The sequence below is a fragment of the Asterias amurensis genome, chromosome 17, assembly GCF_032118995.1.
Source record: "Asterias amurensis chromosome 17, ASM3211899v1".
NCBI classification, from domain to species: Eukaryota; Metazoa; Echinodermata; class Asteroidea; order Forcipulatida; family Asteriidae; genus Asterias; species Asterias amurensis.
Genome location: NC_092664.1, coordinates 9,271,208 through 9,296,605, shown reverse-complemented (window position 1 = coordinate 9,296,605; position 25,398 = coordinate 9,271,208). Strand labels below are relative to the sequence as shown.

General features: G+C 38.5%; 1 protein-coding gene across 3 annotated transcripts in view; it reads left to right on the top strand.

Moving 5' to 3' along the window:
- LOC139950051 (uncharacterized) overlaps positions 1-23,425 on the top strand; it is a 59,676-nt gene extending 36,251 nt beyond the window's left edge. For 2 of the 3 annotated variants that reach the window (XM_071948679.1, XM_071948680.1), the window contains 4 exons: positions 8,182-8,411; positions 16,306-16,444; positions 18,904-19,059; positions 19,803-23,425. In XM_071948679.1, coding sequence (XP_071804780.1) covers positions 8,182-8,411; positions 16,306-16,444; positions 18,904-19,059; positions 19,803-19,921 — 644 coding nt within the window. In that variant the 3' untranslated portion in view covers positions 19,922-23,425. The remainder of the gene's footprint in view (positions 1-8,181; positions 8,412-16,305; positions 16,445-18,903; positions 19,060-19,802) is intronic. The other variant, XR_011787618.1, reaches the window with a different exon arrangement.
- Positions 23,426-25,398: the final 1,973 nt, after the last annotated feature.

The following is a 25,398-nucleotide window of genomic DNA, read 5'->3' as shown; positions in this document are numbered from 1 at the left end:
GAAATTTTGTTGGTAATCCTGTTTTTATCGAGGCAGAAATTTCATGCTACGCAAATTTTGGTGCTTAGCAGCTCTATGAAATTGGGCCCTGATGTTATTGACCATCTTGTGGAAAATATTAAGCGAACTAAAATTGTGAATAAATAATAATACTATTAATAATTAATAATAAAGACAATGTGTTAAGCGCCTATAATGCAAAAGCATCTAAGCGCATAAAGAGAACAATAAAACATACAATGAGTGAAAGATACAAATGATTAAAATAATAAGCAGATTACAAATGAGTTTTTAACAGAGACTTTAAACATTGTAAAAAAGAACTATAGCCTGGCGAATATACACAGGAAGACTGTTCCAAACAACAACGGTGCGGCATAAGAAAATGATCCGTGACCATACAAAAATGGAAGAAGCTCTCTTGCAGTTTAGAGGAATGACTGCTGAGATGAATTTATTATAATAATAATCACTCGGGCAAAACATTCACAAATACATGTACACACAATAATAAAAATATTAAAAACTTACGTTAAACAACAGTGGGATGCCCCGGAGAGCACACAAGTTGAACAAAATGTAACTGTCGCCAAAAAGCGTATGTCTCCCAAATCCCAGAAAAGCCAGGAAAATATTAAGGGAAGAAAGGACATAAACATAAACAAAGATAATACAAATCACTGAACAGCTTTAAAAGGCCTAACAAACAGAACAATTATCACAGAAATTTGTATTCATATCGCTATATAAATACTGTTTTATTTTTATTAATGTTATTATTATTATAAATTCATTTCGTACAAGAAAACGTCCGATTTAAAAGCAGTAGACACTATATTGGTAATTACCCAAAATAATTATTATCATAAAACCTTACTTGGTAACGAGTAATGGGGAGAGGTTAATAGTATAAAACATTGTGAGAAACAGCTCCCTCTGAAGTAACGTAGTATTCGAGAAAGAAGAAATTTTCCACGATTTTGAGTTCGATACTTCAGAATTAGATTTTGAGGTCTCGAAATCAAGCATCTGAAAGCACACAATTTCCTGTGACCATGGTGTTTTTTTTCTCACCAAGTGGGAAGATTGGTCTTTGACAAATACAAAAGTTGTCCAGTGGCTTTAATACAGACCATTATGTACGCAATACACCCACATGACATTATGCAAATTTCCTTTGGATATTAGTCTTCGAAAACATGACCCAAACCATATACTATGCAGACCCTGTATCAACAGCTGATATTCACCAAACATTCGGCGGGAATTAACTGCCGATTACCCCCCCCCCCCAAAAAAAAAAAAAAAAAAAAAAAAATCCTCTCAGATTGACCTGATTTTTTCGCCCGTCATATTTTTTTCATTACAGTGCGGCAAAACATAAAAGTGAGGTGCAGTAAAAAACAATTTACTGAAAATGTTATGTTTTTATTTTCACCCAATAAAAGGAAAGTTGTTTTCTTAGATTAGGAAAATACGAGTAATTTTTGTTCATGAGCAAACTAACAAAAATAATAATTTCCTTATAGCAAATATTAAAGAACTATTTCTAGATTGACTCTGTTGATCACATAATGGCTATAACCGTTGTTCTAGCAATATGGTTTTTATTTTTGAAAAGACAACGAACACGTTTTTTTATTTGGTGGCCAAGCACAGAGCTGTCGTTCTGATCATTGTGCGGATGAGAGTCCAGAGAAACCCTGCCAGACTCAACTAATGAAAGTGGATGCGTGGACAAACGGGGGCTTATATGCGCACTATTAAAGGGACACGTTGCCTTGTATCGGGCGATTTTGTCTATAATGAAAAGCGTTTGAAACCGTTTGTTATAATATGCATATTGTGAGAAAGATGTTTTAAGAGTAGAATATATATGACCCACACAAACATGTCTCGAAATGGGAGACTTTCCAACGCTAGGTGGCAGCAGACCTACCGGGTAAATTTCCATTGTTTATGTAGTTCTGAACATGTGCATTGATCTGAGAACAATGGCTTTACCCGGTAAGTCTGCTGCCACCTATCGTCACAGAAAGTCTCCTATTGCGTGGTTTTCCTTTTACATAACGAGCTAACAAGGCACGCCATTTTGTAGAGTAACATTTTTGATTCCACAAAGTGGCGGACCGTGTTCGGAAAGTAAAAAAAGAAAACCACGACAGTTCGAGACATACTTGTGTAGATCATTGTATTCCTTTTAAAATATCTTTCGAACCATATGCATATCATATCAATTTTTACGAACTCTTTTCATAGACCAACTCGCCCGATCCAAAGCAACGTGTCCGTTTGTCATGTAAATTTGCATCAGGGATAAAAACGTTTCAGTTTGGGTTTTGCCCTGACACCGGCGTGTGGGTGTGTGTGTATAAGCACTACTCTCTAAATGTACAAGAGTGAAAAACACCATTCTTTACATTTCGAGCTGTCCTCCATTAGGCTCTTCAAAAAGAGTGGTGGTTAATTCACTCTTTTAGAGGGGTTTCACTCCAGGACAGAGTGAAAAATCACTCAAAAAGATGCAAACTTCAATCTAAAAGAGTGGAAGACCACTCGAAAAAGAGTTGTCCTTCATATGGCTCTTCAAAGAGTGCTTTTTCACTCTTTTACATGAAGAGAGTATATACCCAGTGAATTCCCGTGAGTTCTTTGAACAAAATCGCAAGCTGGCCTATTTTACAGGCGATTTGCCTCTAGCTTCCAGACAATCTCGGTGGTCTAGTTGGTAAGACATCTGCTCTCCCTGAGTCCCTTTAACATGACATGAACACTGACAACCGTCACCTCGTGCAATAATGTGGTACTTCAGCTACAGAGAAAACGAGATCTCGGCTAAGGGCCGTTCGCAATTCTCAACATTTTCCACAGAGCGTACAATGTTAATGGCGAGCTGAGGGTTAATGCCCGCCGTAGGCCCTATAAATATACGCTTTCATTTTCTGAACAAACTCACGAACTATGCAAATAATATAGCGCCATGGCCCAATTTGCACCGTTAGATAAACGTTTTGCGTAGGCCTACGCTGGCGGGTTTGAGGGTTAATGCCCACCGAAAAGGTTTCATGACCTTATATTTGCACCGTTAGATAAAACGTTTTTTGTTTGTTTATACCCTTCTATGGTCAGGAAATTACGGAATTTTATATATCTGTTTTTATGCACTTGACTCTTTTATTTGTAGTTATTCAAAATAATGGTTATCATAAACACTTACTTGGTAACGAGCTATTGAGATCTGTTAATAGTATAAAACAATGTGAGAAACGGCTCCCTCAGAGGTAACGTAGATTTTGAGAAAGAGGTAATTTCTCACTCAAATAATAAAAGACTTCTAGGCCCAATTTCATAGAGCTGCTTAAGCACAAAATTTTGCTTAAGCAAAAAAATTCTTGCTAAGTAAACAACAGCTAAATACCAATCACAAGCAATGTAAATGGCATGAAATTTTGGACAGTAAAATGTGTAAAATATAGGAGCTATTTTCGTGCTTAAAGGCAGTGGACACTATTGGTAATTACTCTAAATAGTTATCATCATAAAACCTTTCTTGATTACGAGTAATGGGGAGAGGTTGTTAGTATAAAACATTGTGAGAAACAGCTCCCTCTTAAGTGACATAGTTTTCGAGAAAGATGTAAATTTCCACGAATTTGATTTCGAGACCTCAAGTTTAGAATTTGAGGTCTCGAAATCAAGCATCAGAAAGCACACAACTTCGTACGACAAGTGCGTTTTTATTTCATTATTATTCGACGACCGATTGAGCTCAAATTTTCACAGGTTTGTTATGTTATGCATATGTTGAGATACACCAACTGTGAAGACTAGTCTTTGACAGTTACCAATAGTGTCCACTGTCTTTAAGCAATTTTGTTTGTTTAAGCAGCTGTATGAAATTGGCCCTAGACCTAAAGCCTTGAAACGGGGTTTACACATAAGTCACATTCAAGTATCTCCATGTAGAATAGTGTGAAACAAAAGCTACATTTGTCTGTGTACACTTTATAGTGGGAAGGGAGGTATTGAGAAATAAGTAGGCCTATAAACGCTTGTGAAAATGTTGATGATTATGACCGGTCCCCTAAATGTAAACAGTGCTTTATACTGCGCGGCTTGTATAAATCGAAGAAACCCCTGTGGGTCTTGGCAAGGCTCTTTATCGTCTTGTCTTGCCTCCTGTTCTCCCCGCATCTCTCTATATCGAGATGCTAAAGGGACACGTTGTGGTTGGATGGCGAGTTGGTCTACAAAAAGACCTCGAAATTGCACGGTTTTTCGAGCACGTCGTGAACTAACACTTTTTTTCAACAAGTGTCGCAGTTAAAAACTGAATTGCACATGGCAACACTCATGTTAAAAAATACATGAAATATAAATTAACAATAAGGAGATAAACAAAATATTATATACATTGTCAAAAATACATTGGACAAAACCCAGAAGGCACAAAAACACACATAATTATACAAAAAGACATCAAAGACATTCAAGGGACTGACGAGTTGAGGGTTTTGGGGGATTGCACTTTGCTTGTAACGGTTCTACATTTTTGGTGGGTAATTTTTGTTGGTATGTCTTAAATTAATCTGTAAGTTTCTTTGTGGAGATAGCCGCCTTCTGCACATTATGATGGGATTCGAAAAGCAAAATCGCTACACAGTTTGTCTCTAGATATCAAGGGTTTCAACACTGCACGCCAATTTTTGGATTAGCCGACCGTGTTAATTCGCAAAGTAAAAAGAAGACCACGCAAATTCGAGGCATATATTTCAGTGGATCAAACGTTTACAAATACCAACTCGCACCGATCCAAGGCAAAGGGTGTCCCTTGAAAGCCATTGGATACTTTCGGTAAACAGTATTGTCCAAGGCCCACACTTCCTGTATCACAACTTATATATTTAAAAAAACAAACCTGTGAAAATTTAGGCTCAATCGGTCATCGGAGTCGGGAGAAAATAACGGGAAAACCCACCATTGTTTCCGCACGTTTCGCCGTGTCATGACATGTGTTTAAAAAAAAACGTAATTCTCAATATCGACAATTGATATTGCTTTATCGTTTTCTCAAAAAAGTAAAGCATTTCATGGAATCATATTTCAAGAGAAGTCTTTCACCATTACCTTCTGTAAACCCTGTAAATTATTTGTAGATCTGTGAACTTTTATTTATTTTTTCTGTACCGAAAGTGTATAGTGCCGTCTTCGCCCATACATTGTAGAATAAATCCGATATTATTAAAGGAACATTACAGAATTGGTTTTTGCTAACAAAACAGTTGCTGGCAGTGTAAGCACTTCATGTAATCCACCATATACATAACTTGACAAATCTGTAGAAGTTTGAGATCGATCGGCCATCTGGGTCACGAGAGAATAGTGAAAAACCGATTACAAATTTTGCATTGCATCGATGCCAAAACAAAAATGAATAAAACGCTCACTGAGCGATAAACTCCAAACGCGAAGTTAGATTATTTATTTCTCATCAATTATGACATTTCAGACATAAATATTTAAAGGGATGTTTTCAACTATCATCATCATTAGACCGTGTAAGTTTTATGTAAATCTGTGATCTTCACGATTTGTGTTTCTTACCAATTCTGTAACGTTCCTTTAATGCCATTGGACCCTTTCGGTAAACAGTGTTGTCCAAGGCCCACACTTTGTGTACCACAACTTCTATATCAAATAACAAACCTGTGAAAGTTTAGGCTCAATCGGTCATCGGAGTCGGGAGAAAACAACGGAAAACCCACCCATGTTTCCGCGCGTTTCGCCGTGTCATGACATGTGTTTAAAATAAATCCGTAATTCTCGTTAACGAGAATTTATATTGTTTTACCGTTTTCTCAAAAAGTAAAGCATTTCATGGACTAATATTTCAAGAGAAGTCTTTCACCATTACCTTCTGTAAACCCTGTAAATTATTTGTAAATCTGTGAACTTTTTTTTTTCTGTACCGAAAGGGTCCTATGGCTTTAAATGGAAAGTGCAATTTGACACTTATTGAGTTATACAATTTCCCGATATATCCATCATACGAGAGGCCGTCTGAATATCCTCATGTACCTTGGTAACCAAGACGTAGATTGTGAGAATACAGAAAGATGAATGGGGAGAAACGGGAACGTGGAAGAATAAGGGACAGCTGCTTAGAAACGTGTCTTCACTAAAGGCACCGGGATGGATTTCACAAAGAGTTAAGACTAGTCTTATCTCGAGTTATAGGACGAGTCACTCGTCCTAACTTAGGACTAGCCTTAAGTTTTTAATATCTCCTGGGACTAGTCCCAAGTTAGGACTAGTCATAACTCGTTGTGAAATCGACCCCTGGACACGTTTGGTAATTACTAAAAATATATTAGCATAAAAACTTACTTGGTAACGAGCAATGGAGAGCTGTTGTATAGTATAAACCATTGTGAGAAACAACTCTGAAGTAACGTATAGGTTTTGAGAAAGAGGTCACTTCTAACTCAAATATTAAAATACTTCAGGCCTGCAGCTTTTTTAGGCATCTGAAAGCTTACAAATGTTTGCAAAAAGGGGATGTTTTTTTCTGCCATTGTTCTCTTGGAACTTCGATGACCAGTTGAGCCAAAATGTGCACAGAGTTGTTATATTTTTATGCATATGTTGAGATACACCAAGTGAGAATACTTGTCTTTGACAATAACCAAAGGTGTCCAGTGCCTTTAAAGTGTTAGACAAGCTGATCGGGAGCTTCAATATTAAGACATTTGAGGATACGAAATTAAGATAACCGTAAGTCGAGCTAGAAGGCTAAACATCAGGTAGATTGGCTTTGCTGGCATCGTTGAATAATATAACATTTGAAAAACTGTCGGGTGTCGTTGCTGAGCGGATAAGAGCACCGAACTCTGGCTTTTGTGTATCTGATCAGCAGAGTGTGGGTTTTAAGTCCCAGTCATGACACTTGTGTCCTTAAGCAAGACACTTTGCTGCGTCCTTCGGATGGGACGTTATTCAAAAGGCACACGTTGCCTTGGATCGGTCGAGTTGGTCTTTGAAAAGCGTTCTGTAACCGTTTGTTATAAAATGCATAATATGGGTAGAAAGAAGTGGTAAAAGTAGATTACAATGATCTACACACATGCATTGAAATTGCGTGGTTTTCTTTTTACCTCGTCGACTAGCACGGTCGGTCATTTATGGGAGTACAATTTTTGACTCCCATAAATGGCCGACCGTGTTAGTTCGCGACGTAAAAGGAAAACCGTGCAATTTTGAGTGATTTCACAAAACTCTTATATACTAACTTAAGACTAATCATAAGTTAGGAAGAGTTACTCGTCCTAACTCGAGATAAGACGAGTCCTAACTCTTTGTGAAATAAGACGGCTACACTTATCGCTATAAAGAGGAGGGGTTCGCGCAAGTGTGTCTGGCAGTGCGTTTATCTTCAATCATGAAGGCTGCACGAGAAAGGAAGATGAAGAAGAAGACGCTATTTGCTTCAGCCCTGCTATAGTTTATAAATTTTTCTCTCTTTGCAACCCGTCTGTTTTGTGGAAATTTTTTCTTGTTACCTATTTGTAGTGTATCCTTGTTTGTGTCTCCTCGTTTGTAGTTTGTCTCCTGTCTTCTACAAGCCTTGGCTTTATGTGGCAGACTCATACTCTCTTTATTTTGGTTTACATACAAGATTTTAAAACTATTTTCCCTCCATCCTCTGTGCCTATTATTTTGCATATCTATATTTATCCTTTCATACTGAACATCCTTTGTCATCACCACTTTACTCCCATTGGTCCATAGCCACCAATTGTTTCTGAAATAGAAACTTTGATTAGAATAATTTTTCCGCTTTTTCCTGGATCCTTCCCTTAATCCCTTTCCCCTCTTTTTTTTCTCTTTTAAATGGATATGTATTTGTTTGTACATGTTTTATGCCTCTGAAGAAGGTCCGGTTTGGATCGCAAGCTAAGGCCATCTACCCTACTTATTATTCTATGTAATATTTTGTATACGTTATATCTTGAGAAGAGTATAGTATGAAATATATTGATGTTGTACTTGACATGAAAAATGGCCATTTCATTCTCCTTGCCAAAGTGAAAACTTGAAAACGAAAATGTGAAAGTCGAAGGACTTTCACTCGTTTTATTGTTCACTCGTTTTATTGTTCTCTGTTTCCTTGTTTTCTGTCAGACAAAGAGGGTTACAAGTGCGACCGATGTGGGAAGGTGTTCTCCTACGAGGACTACCGGGACAAACATCTCAAGTACACCCGTTGCGTGGACAAGGGAGACCGCAAGTTCCCCTGTCACCTCTGCAGCCGGTCATTTGAGAAGAGGGACCGTCTGCGAATTCACATTCTTCACGTTCACCAGAAACACCGGCCTCATAAGTGCGTCACCTGCGGCAAGAGCTTCTCACAGGTAATTTTTATTTATTTTTTTCCTCAAAACCTCCAAAAATGGAGAAGATAACAAGATTTATAAAAGTTACATCAATTATACACTATAAGGGACATAAGCACGTAAATAAAGAAACAGTATAACCCCGACACTTTCGGACGACCCCCAGACCGAATTGAAAAAGTATGAAACAAAAGGATTATCCAAACGATCCGAGTAGCCGACCGAGAGTATCAAGATCATCATATTCAAGAAACTGGTTACAAAACAAAACTGTTTATAATTATATATATAATAGTCTAATAGACTGGTACCCTAAAATATAGGTATTTGCCTTATATATATACACATGTACGGTTGATTTAACTGCGAGTCTCAAGGGCCATGGAGGCCGTGTAAATTGAATTGGAGGTCAAAGGTGATTTTGGAAAGGGATCGATGCAGATCTCTGGCGTGATTGACGGGCCTGTGAAGTTAGATAAGTAATGGTCTAGATCGGTCCCCTACATGTATTGGTTTTGCAGACCCAGTGTTTTTGTTGGTAATATGATTTCAATGGATAAACGTCCAGTAACGTAAGCTTTCTATATCTGTGTTTTGATTGGTCCGATGTGTCAGCTGCACTTTTAGACGTCTGCATGCAGCGTGTATACTGTGTGTATGTCACCTATAATATGTACATGTAATGTTGATATAAATGTATACGAACATGTACGTAGGATTTGACTGCGAATCTCTATATGAAATGAATGCAAGGTCAAACGTGTTTTGGGAAGGTGATTGCCGTACGCGCAAGGCTGGTTTATGGCGTAATTCACGAGCCTCGAAGTGTGACGTCAGATGTTCAACCTAGTCACGAGAAAGAGGTTATTTCTCACTAGAATATTTGAATTTGAGAACTTAAAAAGCACGTTTCAGAGGGAGCCGTTTCTCACAATGTGTTTCGTTAGCTCTCCAATGCTCGTTTTCAATTTTTTTAATTTTTTTATGCTAAGATATATTTTGAGTAGTTACCAAGCGTGCCCAGTGTCGTCATATCAGAGCTTCAAACAATTCAACATTCAATCATTGTCATTTGGGGGTAAAACACCGCCCTCTCGTGATAGTCGAGATAACCATGACCAATTCCCCAGTGCAGTACCCCATAAATCTCGGCCGAATAAAATGATTTGTTTTCTACCTCCGTTAACTTTGAGTAACAGTAACCTTATTTTATTTTAACTGGCAAGCTGGAGGTGTTGAGATTGACACCATTTTGTGATCCCAGGAGACTTGAAAGCTAGCCGTCTGGGGGTAGCCTTAGTGCTTCAGTGCAACTGCGACACCGCATCTATATTAAACTCTCGTGACAATGAAAGATAAACTTTAAAGGCACTGGACACTATTTAAAATTAATTGTTAGCATAACAACTTACTTGGTATTACGAGCAACGGAAAGCTGTTGATGGTATAACACATTATGTGAAACGGCTCCCTCTGAAGTAAGGTAGTTTATGAGAAGAAGTAATTTCTCACTAAATTATTTGAATTGAATTCGAGACCTCAGTCTAGTTCTCAAATTCAAACATCTGAAAGCACACAACTTGTACGACAACGGTGTTTTTTCGTTCATTGTTCTCTCGCAACTTCGACGACCAATTGAATTTTTAAATTTTCACAGGTTTGTTACTTTATGCATGTTGAGATACACCAAGTGAGAAGATCAAATGTGTCCAGTGCCGGCCTTTGAAGGAACATTACAGAATTAGTTTCTGCTAGCAAAACAGTTGATGGCAGTGTAAGCACGTTATTCACCATAACATACATAAACTGACAAATCTGTAGAAGTTTGAGATTGATCGGCTATCTGGGTCACGAGAAAATAGTGAAAGACCGATTACACAATTTTTGCATGGCATCGATTCAACAGGGAAAAGAGAAACAAAAACGCTCACTGAGCGATAAACTCACTTTTTTTCTCATCAAATATGACATTTCAATTCAGACAGAAATATTTCTAAGGATGTTTTCTACTACCATCATCATTAGATCGTGCAAGTATTACGTAAATCTGTGATTCTAGACGAGTTTTTGTCTTACCAACTATGTTCCTTTAATATTGGTCATTTTTTCCTTCTTCATGGATGTATGAAGGGCAACCAAGCGTGCACAGTTGCGAGATGAGTTTGCGGATGAAGTTTCGTTGCATAATGCACGCAGTTGGGACAATTTATCGGAGCGGTGTCTGATTTTGTTTATTCTATGTCTGTGTGGGTTTTATCTTTGGAGTAATAGAGAGAGGAGACAAAAAAATTGCGAAAACCCCATGGCGCTGTTTTCGGTGAGTCCCAACGCAACTGCGCGAACATCACTAAAGCATCGTCCATCATATACACACAAGCCCTTTTCGAGGACACGGCTTAGGCTCCGTTCTCTCGTCTGGAGCCCTGACGTAAGCAAAGCACGCACAATTGTCAAAACAACCCAGCTAGCCTGAGCCGAATCTGAAGCCGAAGCCGTGGTTTCGAAAAGGGTCACAGTGGGGAAACTATTCGGCAATCGCCCCACGCAGAATTGGCGCCAAAAAGACGCTCGCCTCTCCAGTGCGCATGCCCCATGCTGCATAAATAATGGAACTCGTTTATCAGGCGTGAGTCCGATGTATGTCGCTGCGCTTCGCTCCCCCCTGGGAGCGGAACAGCCTGGGTTATTCTCGGGCGAAGTGTTAATTCTGCCCCCCCCCCCCCTCCGTCGGGAAATTTCGGCCAATCCTTCAAGTTTTTCTTTTTCAGATTTATGGCTTATAATTCATCTTGCAATGTTTGTCTTTCTTTGATTGGAATCGAAGTGTGTGTGTATGAATAATAAAGTGTTGGCCTCGTAATTCGGAGATGATGACGAATGTTTATATATATATGTAGTAGTAGTAGTTGAGCTAGAGGGTGTCTTCAGCCGACGCCTTCTCGGGAACCTCTTATGGTCGCCTTCGCGGCATCACGGTCCAGCATCCCGGTCCAGCATCCCGGTCCAGCATCCCGGTCCAGCATCCCGGTCCAGCATCCCGTCCAGCATCAGAGTCGTAATATACAAATATTGACTGCTTCGATGCTATGGTTAAAACTACGGCTCCCGAGGTGATCCCCGGAGCGTTCTGTTTTCCCGAGGCGATGAATCCCGAGGTGATCCCCGGAGCGTTCTATTTTCCCGAGGCGAAGTTACAGACCTGAATGCTACAATCCACGGACGACGCGAATGCAAATTACGAAAACTTTTACTGTGCTGCATGAAGTGTCATGTAAACCGAAATGGTTACGGACTATTAATTTATCATCCTCGTACACTTAACGGACGTATTGGTATATCACGCCGTGTGATAGTCGTCGGACTATCACACGGCAAACGATGCACTATCACACGGCCGCCGTTTCTAGTAATGTTACGCGCTCTAAGCCAATGAAAAGGCAGAATATTGATACGGGGTGTTATAATTACTATTAGTGTCCATCAGTGCCTAGGTCCCCATCATAGCCATAGATATAGCTTAACTGCTCACAAAAAGTTATGAAACTTTTTTTCAATCAAGTATATTGTTATCGATATTATTACTCTGTTTATATCAATGCAAAGCTGAGGTGTTCCTCTTTAAAATTATACTTCATTTGCATTGATGACATGTTGCTGAAATCGGCTTACACAAAGATATGCACTAGTGAGAACACCACACACAATTACTCCCCCCCCCCCCAACTCTTGAAAAACAACTTGTTTGGGTATTTGCAAGACTCGTTAATACTGAACTTCTTGTCTCAAAATGAAGTGGATTAGGATCAGTAAGTTGCCTTGCTCGCTTGAATTACAGTGCGAGTTGTTTGTTGAGGGGATACAGTAACACAAAATTGCTAATTTTGGCACATGATTTGCTAATTTTGGCACATTTTGATTTGTGACTCTGTCTCTTTCTTACTCATGTGGCCAAGTCCAGCAACATGTCATCATTTCAAATGTGGTATCATCTCAAAGAGGAACAATTCAGCTTTGCATTGTTATTTATCATAATACAAGAGAGCAATAAATATTACAAATATACTTGATTGACAAAAGTTTCCTAACTTCTTGTGAGCAGTTTATTTGGTCACCTTGCAGGCAGCCCAAACAAAACATGATACATTCATTGTTTGTGGCTGATTAAAAAAAAAAATTGTTTATGCTAACGTCGCAAAATACACAAGGCTTGAGAGCCATTTTTTACAGGGGCCGTTGACATGCCCACTAAGCCGAAACATATGCAGTCCATAATTTTACGGGATGTAGGCTTGGGTATCATCCATCAGAAGCCTGGCTGGTAGAGCAGAATTAAAGCACCACCTCCCCAACTTTTACGAAGCAATCTTGGGTTTCTTAAGTGTCCTTAAATGACTCAAAGAATTGTGAAAACCAACTCTTTCTCCGGTCACGACTTATCATCGTTTTCTAACGGATAGCTCATAATGTATTTAAGAACGCACTGATTTGTCATTTGAAAGTCATTCAATCAAAATGCCACCCACACTGTGTATATAACACTCGTGTATGCACTGGAACATATTAAAAATTGAAGGAAATGGCGTCTGCTGTGCAGTCTGCCCTTGTTTTCTTTATCATCCACCTTCAAAACATTAATCCAGAAGAGGGTGATTGAGATTGTTGTTCTCTCACTTCAGAGACACAGAGTTGATTAAAGACACTGGACACTATTGGTAATTGTCAAAGGCCAGTCTTCTCACTTGGTGTATCTCAACATAGGCATGAAATAACAAACCTGTGAAAACTTGAGCTAAATACGATCGTCGAAGTTGCGAGAACTATGAAAGAAAAAAACCTTGTTACACAAAGTTGTGTGCTTTCAGATGCTTGATTTCGAGACCTGAAATTCTAAATCTGACGTCTCGAAATCATATTCGCAGAAAATTACTTCTTTCTCGAAAACCACGTTACTTCAGAGGGAGCCGTTTCTCACAATTTTATTTACTATCAACCTCTCCCCATTACTCATTACCAAGTAAGGTTTTATGCTAACAATTATTTTGAGTAATTACCAATAGTATCCACTGCCTGTAATCCAGAAGAGGGTGCTTGAGATTCGTTCTCTCACTTCAGATACACGATGCGTTGGAGTTGATTGAGAAGCACTGGACACTATTAGTATTTACTCAAAACAAATGCAAGCATAACAACTTAACCCTTTTGAGAAAAAAAGGTAATTTCTCACTCAAATAATAAAAGACTTGAAACCTGAAGCCTTTTATTTATGCATCGAAAGCACACATAGTTGATATGGGTGTTTTTTTCTCTCAATATTTTCTTGCAACTTCGATGACCAATTAATCCAAAATTTCCACAGACTTGTTTTTGTTTGCATGTTGGGACACACCGAGTGAAAATACTGGTCTCTGACAATTACCAAAGGTGTCCAGTGCCTTTAAACGTGTATGATTTCTTGATAATCAGGATAGTTTATTTAAATGTACTGAAGGAAGTTACCCAGATTATTTTGTCTTAGAAACACGTATTCTTTTCATGGAAACATGGAATTCAATGATAAGGATCTCTAAAACACGGACAATGATAAGGTATATCGGAATAGCTTCGTTACCTATATTTCCTCTAATTTTTATAGTAAAATGCCTTAGGTTGCAGATCTTTATTGAATAAGGCATACAGCACTTTGCTCCTAATATCTCAGAAAATACAAAGTGCAAAGTGTTTTTTGTTAAGCTACATTCCCTACCAATAAAGTAAATTGTTCAGTGATGTATAGTACAAGTTATAGAGGAAAATCTAGATTTGCATATTCATAGACTTTTCTGAAGTTACATGGCGAACTGCACTCTCCACCGGCGGCAGTTTTTTTTTCTGCAGTATAGAATTTCCATCCTCAAAAATTGTCCTGATTTTTTTTAAGGATTCCCTTTTTCGAATAATTTTTTTAGAAAGAAAAAAATCCCCATTTAAATTTGAAAAGCACTACGAAAGTGGCAATTTTGATGTACAGAAACAAAAATGCCCTCCGGTGCCGATGTCTGAATGCTCTCACTCGGCCGTGGAATGGTCCCCGTTAGTCCCACAAAATCTCATTACAGTTTGACTGCCCTCCGGCTCGGTTTTCCTCCTTACTATACAATCCTGTATGTTCTTTATCCTGCAATTTCCGGAGTCATATCCCCCCACCAAGAGAAGTGAAATAGACTATACTCTCGCATAACAAATTGCTCTGATCAAATGATTTGAGTTCTTAAGTCGAATCCTTTGCTTTTGATGGCAACCGCTATAGGGAACCCCAGGCAAAGTTCTATCGTCAGGGAGAACTGATTTCGTTTCCGTCTTAAAGGCAGTCGACACTATTGGTAATTACTAAAAAATAATTATTAGCATAAAACGTTTCTTGGTAACGAGTAATGGGGAGAGGTTGATAGTATTAAACATTGTGAGAAACGGCTCCCTCTGAAGTGACGTAGTTTTCGAGAAAGAAGTAGTTTTCCACGAATTTGATTTCGAGACCTCAGATTTAGAATTCGAGGTCTCGAAATCAAGCATCTGAAAGCGCACAACTTCGTGTGACAAGGGTGTTTTTTCTTTCATTTTGATCTCGCAACTTCGACTACCAATTGAGCTCAAATTTTCACAGGTTTGTTTAATATTTTGTGCATATGTTGAGATACACCAAGTGAGAAGACTGGTCTTTGACAATTACCAAAAGTGTCCAATGTCTTTAACAGTCTTTTTATCGGTTCTTTAAAAAAAAAAAAAAAAAAAATTAAAAAGTGTATTGGTATTTATTGTATTGCTTATCTGCATTCATTGTAAGATTTTATGAGTGTTTTCTATCTGTAACAATTATTATGTTATTGCTGATTTTTGTACTTTTGTGAAGCGCTTTGAGGCCTTGCATAAGGCGCTAAATGTTGTACAGGGTGAGTCGAAAAGATGACTTTAATTGGTTAAAATATGCGGTTTTTAAAAACATTCCAAACAATACTCAATCTGAGATTAGTACCAAGTAATCCCTAACGTACAATGCTATGACGTACACGATGCACACGCGACCACTCTTACTATCTTGAAAATGAAATCAAAAAAAGCCCTCGTTATTTATGGAATAAAGACTTGACATTTATGTGTTCTACATTTCGTGTTTTCTGTCTTCGTTCCTCAGTCGTCGAGCCATGGACAATCACCATGCCAACACCCTTGCTTTTTTCTGTGTGCTCTCTCTCTCTCTCTCTCTCTCTCTCTCTCTCTCTCTCTCTCTCTCTCTCTCTCTCTCTCTCTCTCTCTCTCTCTCTTCATTTTCTTTCCACTTCGCTGCGTTTTACTATTACAATGGGAGACTTTGGAACGCTAGGTGGCAGCAGACTTACCTGATAAATTGTCATTGTTCTGAGCATGCGCAGAATACCGAGAACAATGGATTTTACCTGGTAAGTCTGCTGCCACCAAGCGTCCCAAAAGTCCCCCATTTTTATTTATTTATTTTTTTTTATGAAGTGTTATTTATACAGGGTAGCCCCATCAGTGTCAAAACACTGTTCTCCCTGGGGCCCTGTATAAAAAGCATACACAGAACAAAGGAGAAATAAACATGAAGAACAAATTCTATACAGGAACAAAATCAGAGAAAGCAAAAAATTGCCAATTTGAAGCAAACAAAAATCCCAAAATCAATGACTCCGTAAACGCCAGAAGTGGGTGAAGTCAAGGTTGGCTCATTGCGCAATCGCTCAGGCGAACCGTTCCACAAAAAGGAATCATCATAAGAAACTTTTATTTTGACTTTCTTAGTCCTCACTTTAGGCACACAAAACCCACTACTTACTGCATTTCTGGTGGAAAAAGTATGTCTTGTGGCCTTTTTTTGACAGATAAACTTCAACATTTTGTTTCATTTTTTCTTCCTCAGTCGTCGAGCCTTAACAAGCACATGCGTGTACACAGCGGTGAGAGACCGTATAAATGCGTCTACTGCAGTAAGGCGTTTACTGCCTCCAGCATTCTACGAACACACATCCGGCAACACTCAGGGGAGAAACCCTTTAAATGTAAGAATCGCCATAATAAATATAATTAATTTAAATTAGTTAAATTCAAATACACATTATTTTATTTCCATACTTAAATGTCGACAATTACATGAAGGCACTACTACGGAGTAAAGCAAAATAAATCACTAGAGGCACCGGGTAATTACTCAAAATAACTGCTAGCATAAATACTCACTCGGTAACGAGCAATTGAGAGCTGTTGATACTTAAAAAAACCATTGTGAGAAATGGCTCTGAAGTTATACGGTAGTTTTTGAGAAAGAAGTAATTTCTCACTGAAATATTTGAACTGAGTTCGAGACCTCAGCTGAGGTCTCGACTTCAAGCATCTGGTAGCACTCAACTTCTGCAACAAGGGAGTTTTTTCTTCAAATTTTCACAGGTTTGTTATTTTATGCATTTGTTGAGATACACCAAGTGAGAAGACTGGTCTTTGAAAATTCAATGGTGTCCACTGCCTTTTAGTCACATAAACATAGCCTACATGTACATGTAAGAACAATAGAATGGGGCCGTTTTGAATAACTGTTAATTTGTACCAAAATATGCATCTTTCCACCGACGGTATGGACGACGACAACAATGAGAGCTTTTTAAAATTTTCGGGAAGGCCGTCTGTTAGATATGATAATAACACAAGAGAAGCAAACTTTTGAGGTGCACTGAAGCCATCCACCATGGGCGCTATATCCTTCTCATTATTGGAGTTTAATGAGCAGCTGTTAAAAGGCTTCACATAAAACATATAATATCCCTGTGCTGTTTTCTAATAACCTATCTTTCTGAAAGTTTGTATACTCGGAACCTTGAGTACCTTGTTTGGTAGATACGTGCGCTTCCTTCCTCCACGATAAGACTTCGATATTATTATTATTAGTTCTCGCAATTGGATATTTTTCTATAAGTATTTTGTATGCAAGTCGCCTGACACACAAGGCCTCAACTTTTGTTTCCGTTGCCACCTACTCCTGGAGCAGAAACAGGGTTACCCCTTTTACAGTCCATAGACGGATGTAGGCTTGGGTATCATCCATCCGAAGCCTGGCTGGTAGGGGAGAGCAGAAAGCACTACCTCGCTAATGATATGATAACAATAAACCGGGTAGCCTATTTAATATTTGGTAACTCTGGTCAAAACAATTTGCTTGGTTACTCCATTCGCATTGCAACTGAATTTCAACGTTTGAAGTGCCTGTAAAACTACTGACATTGATTTGTTAATACTCTCTTGGAGTTATTTGTTCAAACTCTCTTGGAATTAAGACATCTGTTTATTTAATCTTGTCTTTTTGTATCGGATTGGATGTTGTTTTTTTTATTGTCTCATGTACATGTATAATATTGCTGGATAATGAACTCCTTTTTCATGTTTTATGTTAAATTGTGTGCAGTTGTAATGTTTTGGTATGTTTTTATTTAAATTTCTTCTTTTCTTCAAATTTTTCATTTGATGACCTTGTGGTCATTACTTTTATGAATTTTACATTAAAGGCCTAGTGAACACCTTTGGTAACTGCCAGCAACTAGCAAAAACCAATTCTGCAATGTTCCTTTAAAGAGACATTTGTCTGTTTAGAATTGACTATTCCGCTTGGTTATGTTTATTTTTCAAGTTTTAATTATTTTTTTTTACTGCAAAATCAGTTGCTGATTTTATATTATGCCAATGCTTTTACTTATTTACTTTTTAGCGCTTTTGATTTACATATAATACATATACCAATAGTAATATTATTATTATTCCTACTGTTTTGATTTATGATTTAAAAACAAATTAAACAACAACTGACACTCAAAACCCAAGTGAAGCTCATATTAAACAAGCATTCTTTCCTTCTTATCTGAAAAAAGGGGAATGAAACAATTTACTATTACTATTACTATTACTGTTGCTATTACTGTTACTGTTCCTATTACTATAACTACTACTATTACTTTTACTATTACTACTACTGTTACTACTGTTATTACTATTACTATTACGGTTACTATTACCATTACTGTTACTATTACTATTACTATTACTATTAGTATTACTATTACTATTACTATTACTATTACTATGACTATTACCATTACCATTACCATTACTATTACTATTACTTTTACTATTACTATTACTATTACTATTACTATTACTATTACTATTACTATTACTATTACTTTTACTATTACTATTACTATTACTATTACTATTACTATTACTTTTACTATTACTATTACTATTACTATTACTATTACTATTACTATTACTATTACTATTACTATTACTATTACTATTACTATTACTATTACTATTACTATTACTATTACTATTACTATTACCATTACTATTACTATTACTACTATTATTACTACAACTATTACTATTACTTTTATTACTAATACTTTTGCTATTACTATTACTTTTACTATTACTATTACTTTTAATATTATTACTATTATTATTATTACAGGTAAGCACTGCGGCAAAGCATTCGCATCCCACGCGGCCCACGACAGTCACGTCCGACGGACACACGCCATTAAAGACAAACCTTGCGAGTGTCATGTCTGCGGCAAAGCATTCTCCAATAGCAACGAACTGAAATATCACATGAACATACACTCGGGTGAGTTTTTTTAGTTTTAACAATGACCTTTGACCGTGTCGAAAATAGGGACGGGTGATTAGTGTATTCATGATCGGGATAGGTGTGTCTCTCATTCCGATTTGTGTATCCCCTGATCGGGATCAGTATATTCCTGACCGGGATCAGTATACTCCTGATTGGGATGAGTGTATCCCTGATCGGGAGTAGTGTATCCCTGATCGGGATTGGTGTACCCCTGATTGAGATTGGTGTACCCCTGATCGGGATTACTGTATCCCTGATCGGGAGTAGTGTACCCCTGATCGGGATTGGTGTACCCCTGATTGGGATTGGTGTACCCCTGATCGGGATTGGTGTACCCCTGATCGGGAGTAGTAGTGTATCCCTGATCGGGAGTTGTAGTGTATCCCTGATCGGGATTAGTATATCCCTGATCGGGAGTAGTGTACCCTTGATCGGGATTAGTGTACCCCTGATCGGGATTGGTGTACCCCTGATCGGGATTAGTGTTCCCCTGATCGGGAGTAGTAGTGTATCCCTGATCGGGAGTAGTAGTGTATTCTTGATCGGGAGTAGAAGTATATCCCTGATCGGGAAAGGATATTACCCTTAATCGAATCAGGATGACCCGAATAAGGTTAACTTTGATTGGAGAGTTGGGGAGAAGCGGGTTGTTGCATTATGAGATCCTAAGGAGGCTGTCTTTTTAGAAAAAATACTTAACATTTTTCATTCCCCCCCACCCCCCCCCCTCTTTACAGGTGAAACACAATACAGTTGCATGGTGTGCGGGTTGGGCTTCACTAGTGCTGCCTTAAGAGACCACCACAGCGCCCGGTCAGAGTGCTGCATCAAGAGCAGCCAAATCACCCTCCTGTAAAAATTCTGCAAGTAAAATTACCACAAGTGATTTCACAAAGAGTTGAGATTGGTCTTAACTTCAAATCGATCGTAATTGCTAAAAAGTAATAATATGTGATGTCCAATTACAAATCACCAATGGTTATCTGACGACTCGTCCTAAGATGAATCTTAGTGCTTTTTTAAATGTCCCCAGTTAACGCTTAAATGCAGTGGACACTATTGGTAATTACTCAAAATAATTATCAGCAGAAGACCTTATATAGGATTTGAGGCATTGCATGGTGAGGTATCAATGTATATTTGGTTTGTGGTAACACCATGTGTGTATCTTAAAACCTTAAAAACCATAAAACCTTACTGGGAAACAATTAATGGGGAGAGATAGGTTGATGGTATAAAACATTGTGAGAAACGGCTCCCTCTGAAGTAACGTAGTTTTCGAGAAAGAAGTAACTTTCCACGAATTTGATTTCGAGACCTCAGATTTAGAATTTGAGGTATCGAAATCAAGCATCTGAAGGCACACAAGGACAAGTGTGACAAGGTTGTTTTTTCTTTCATTATTATCTCGCAACTTCGACGACCGGTAAAGCTCAAATGTTCACAGGTTTGTTATTTTATGCATATGTTGAGATACACAAAGTAAGAAGACTGGTCTATGACAATTGCTAGTAGTGTCCAGTGTCTTTAAGAGTGATCACCAAACGTATACTTTACCTGACAGGAACCAGACATTTATGAAGCATTATGACTGAACCATGGAGGAATTATTCCTAACACCCATGAATCTGCAACCCCGTCTGTGATTTTGTGTTCACGGCTGTATCACCATTAAGCTCTTTAAAAATACATGCAAACGACTGCAACTGGCCGCAAAGGTGTTTGTTTATGGTACGTTGGCCTAGTGTATAAGCTGAAGGTGTTGTAGTATATATTGCACATTCTATACCTAATATAAGCCAAAGGTGTTAAAATATTTATTGCAATTCTCGTTCGATGTAATCAAAGCATAGTTATATAGTCTACTGCCAATGAGGGGAAAACACGTGACTAGATAGATTGCTCAAAGCGTTATCGACCACTATATTAGTTTTTGTAAAACTATACCTAATATTCATGACCGAAAGTCGAGTTCTCACTGGTCCATTCACCATCACGTGCCATGTGCTATCTTTGCTATTGCACATGGAAGAGTAAAAATGCGCATGGCAAGTAGACTAACACCCGGCTTCGCTTCGGGAACTAGTTCTGTCAACTTCGGCTTTGGATTCGGCTCAGGCTTAGCTTGGCCCCGTGGTTGTTTAGACAATATTGTGCGTGCTTTGCGTGCTCAGGGCTTCATACGAGAGGATGGAGCCTGAAGCCGAATCAAAAGCCGAACTCGTGGTTTCGAAAATGGCCTTAGAGTGTAGTTCTATCAGATGCGTTTAGTTTTCCCAGTTCGAATCCCACCTCGGACAGAGCTTCGCTTGTTGGGTTTTCTGCCTGGGCCCCAATTTCATAGGGCTGCTTAAGCACAAAAGTAGCTAAGCACAGCTTACCAGATTAAGGTTACCAGCCAAAATACCCTGTCATGTGTACAATTTGTGACTGGTATACTGCTCATTTTTGTGCTTATCACGAAACTATTAAACCAAATCTTCTGCTTGAGCAGCTCCATGAAATTGGGCCCTGGTTGCATGGATTGTATTGAGGTTTCCCACGTCTAAAAACCGACTAACTTCTCAATCGTTATTCTCAGGCACCCGGATTACAATATGTTTAGTTACTTGTGAGGACTTCGTTTAATAACTGAAAGAAACATTTAAAAGAAAGTTTTAACCACTATTTCAAAGTATTTCTTCTATTTTATCTGTAAATTGATATATCATTCAAAGATATCTGTGTAAACTTAACCCATAGTGTCAAATTTAACCTCAGATTCCAATGGGGATAAAAACGTTAATCTTTCCTTCATAAGTACAGACCATAACCAGCTAACATTAAGACAACCCCGAAATTAGTTCAGAAATTAGGAAAGCTTAAGTATTAAATATGCTACACATATTACAGTGACAGATTTCTTAAGGGCACATGGACATCTTAGGTAATTGGCAAAGACCGGTCTTCTCACTTGGTGTATCTCAACATATGCATAAAATAACAAACCTGTGAAAATTTGAACTCAATGGTCGTCGAAGTTGCGAGAGAAATGAAAGAAAAAATACCCTTGTCGCACAAGTTGTGTGCCTTCAGATGCTTGATTTCGAGACCTCACCCGAGGTCTCGAAATCAATGCAATTATTTGAGTGAGAAAGTTATTCTTTCTCAAAAACTACGTTACTTCAACAGCTCTCCATTGCTCATAATACCAAGTAAGTTTTTATGCTAAAAATTGTTTTGAGTAATTACCAATAGTGTCCACTGCCTTTAACGCATTTCTGTCCTGTTGTGAACACAATCTGTTTTACACACTGGTTTCCTTCATGCCCAGAGGAAATGGCTCACTTGTTCACTTGTTCTTAACTCCCTATATATGTTTAAAGACACTGGACACTATTGGCAATTGTCAAAGACCGGTATTCTCACTTTGCGTATCTCAAAATATGCATAAAATAACAAACCTGTAAAAATTTGAGCTCAATCGGTCGTCGAAGTTGCGAGATAATTATGAAAGAAAACACACCCTTGTCACACGAAGTTGTGTGCTTTCAGATGCTTGATTTCGAGACCTCAAAATTCTAAATCTGAGGTCTCGAAATCTAAAATTAGAAAATTGTGGAAAATAACTTCTTTCTCGAAAAGTACGTGTTTTATATATTAACACCCCTAACCAATATTCTGCCTTTTCATTGGTTATAGCGCGTCACATGAAATGTCTTAGTTTTACAGGACGGTTTGCCGTGTGATAGTGCATCGGTTTGCCGTGCGCTAGTCCGAAGACTATCACACGGCGTGCAGTACCCAGACGTCCGTTGCGTGTACGAGGATGATAAATTAATAGTCTGTTACCATTTTGGATTACATGACACTCATGCAGCACAGTAAAAGTTTTCGCAATCTGTATTCGCGTCGTCCGTGGATTGTAGCATTCAGGTCTGTAATAGTACAGTATTTAGAAATGTTTGGGGTGTTATAAAACAAATATTGACTGATTGTACTCGTACAATGGTTAAAACAATGACTCCCTCGGTGATCCCCGGAGCGTTCTAGGTAAACTGCCGGGTTTCTAAGTTCACTTTCCTGTCCACCTTGCATGTATGTCTATGTTATTAATGATACACCTTCATATTTTCAAGAAGCATCTGAAATCACTTCCGTTCCCACAATGATTGTTTGGCTGTTTGACTTTAACTTACATATTGCCTCATCGTTTATACATGTCTCTCTGTTTCATCACAAAACGCTGTGGTCTTGATGAAATGGCGGTAGGCCCCCTATAATATAAAACATGTTTGTATGTATGTGGATGTATGTATTCTAAACGAACCTGTAATTTCTTAAAGGCATTATATACCTTTTTTTTAACCGATCGATTGTTTTAATCCTATGTATAAATGTAATAGATGTTACATTAATGTAAAACCTAAATTAATATATAAATGCAGTTGTAAATACAACAAAATTAACCTGTACAAATTTCATTTCTAAAGGTGTTCACGTTTTTGAAATATTGCCGAAACTGCGGAGGAAATATATTGCCGAAACTGCGAATAGACCTTTTATGCACATGACGTCATTTCAGTAGGGTGCCCTCACCTATAGATCAAAAGGCAGTTGTTCATTAGCCAATCGTGTGCGCCACGCGTACAATACTGTGCGTTTCGATTGTTTTTGTCATCGTATTTCTACTAAGATGGCGGCTGGATGACGTCAATAATCCCCAATACACAAAACCCCCAAAATAGTACCAAAATCCTTTAAGCAATACACTTAACCAAGATGCGTCGTCCTTTGGATGGGACGTAAAGCCGTCTTCTGCCCGTATGTTGTGTAGTGCACGTAGAAGAACCCACTGCACTTATACCCACGGGGTTCGCGCCGGTGTCGAATGCAATTGTGTCCGCCATGCAATCTGTCCTCTCCGGACACCTTTGCATATGCAATCGTGTCCGGGGCTATGCAAAAACCGTCCGGTGGACATGTACATGACTGTGCATGTATGTGCGCGCGCCAAGAAGCGTGCATGAACTGAACCTAGGTCTATGCAGCATGAATATTCACGTATTTTATGATTGCAGCGAATACCCAACGGCCGAACATTTCCCATGTCGTTCATGATATGCACTTAGCTTGTACAAAAATGGCGAACGTGTTCCGTTGACCAAGGGCGTTTAATTTACTGCGGACAGTTTTGCACGGGTCGGGCACAACTGCATATGCAAATGTGTCCGGGCGGACACAATTGCATCGTATGGGCGGAAACGATTGCATATGCAAAACCGTCCGGCGAACATTATTGCATATGCAATACTCTCCTCCGGATAGTATTGCATAGATGACATAATTGCATGCGCGTCGGTGTTCACAGTTTCATTGGAAGCATATTGCCCCACAGCCCCTTGTAAACCAGTACATGTGCTAGAAATAAGCCATATAGGAGTGTGGTGAAGCGCATTATAGCACAGTGAATCGAGCTATATTACTATATACTGTACACCGTGATGCACGATGATTTAAACTAAAAATGGCATTTCTCCAATAAGATATTTTCCCGTAATTCGATCTTCGTGTTGACTGTGCATAACCACTGGAAGCGATGTATTCACATGACGTATTTATAGCTGGGCTTACGGATTTTACAGTCGGGTCTAGTAGTACACAGAGCACTGTAGAGGTTCTGCTTAAAAGAGTACATTCTGAAGCCCCGAATCTCATCTCTGCTTTGCGTTTCGTTGTTTTGCTGTCCTCTTATAACACTTTTATTGTTATTAAGAGGTTATTTGACTAGTCCCAACTTGAAGCCATTGGACCCTTTCGGTAAACAGTATTGTCCAAGGCCCACACTTCGTGTATCACAACTTATATATAAAACAACAAACCTGTGGAAATTTAGGCTCAGTCGGTCATCGGAGTCGGGAGAAAATAACGGGAAAACCCACTCTTGTTTCCGCGCGTTTCGCCGTGTCATGACATGTGTTTAAAATAAACGAGAATTTGTATTGTTTTACCGTTTTCTCAAAAGGTAGAGCATTTCATGGACTAATGTTTCAAGAGAAGTCTTTCACCATTACCTTCTGTAAACCCTGTAAATTATTTGTAAATCTGTGAACTTTTTTTTTTTGTTTTTCCTGTACCGAAAGGGTCCAATGGCTTTAAAGGGAAGGTACACGTTTGGTAATTACTCAAAACAAATATTAACTTAAAACTGACTTGGTAACAGGCATTGGAGAGCTGTTGATAGTATAAACCATTGTGGGAAACGGCTCCCTCTGATTTTGAGAAAGAGGTAATTTCTCACTAAAATATTGAAAGACTCTTAGCTAGAAGTCTTTTATTCCTATCTGAAAGCAC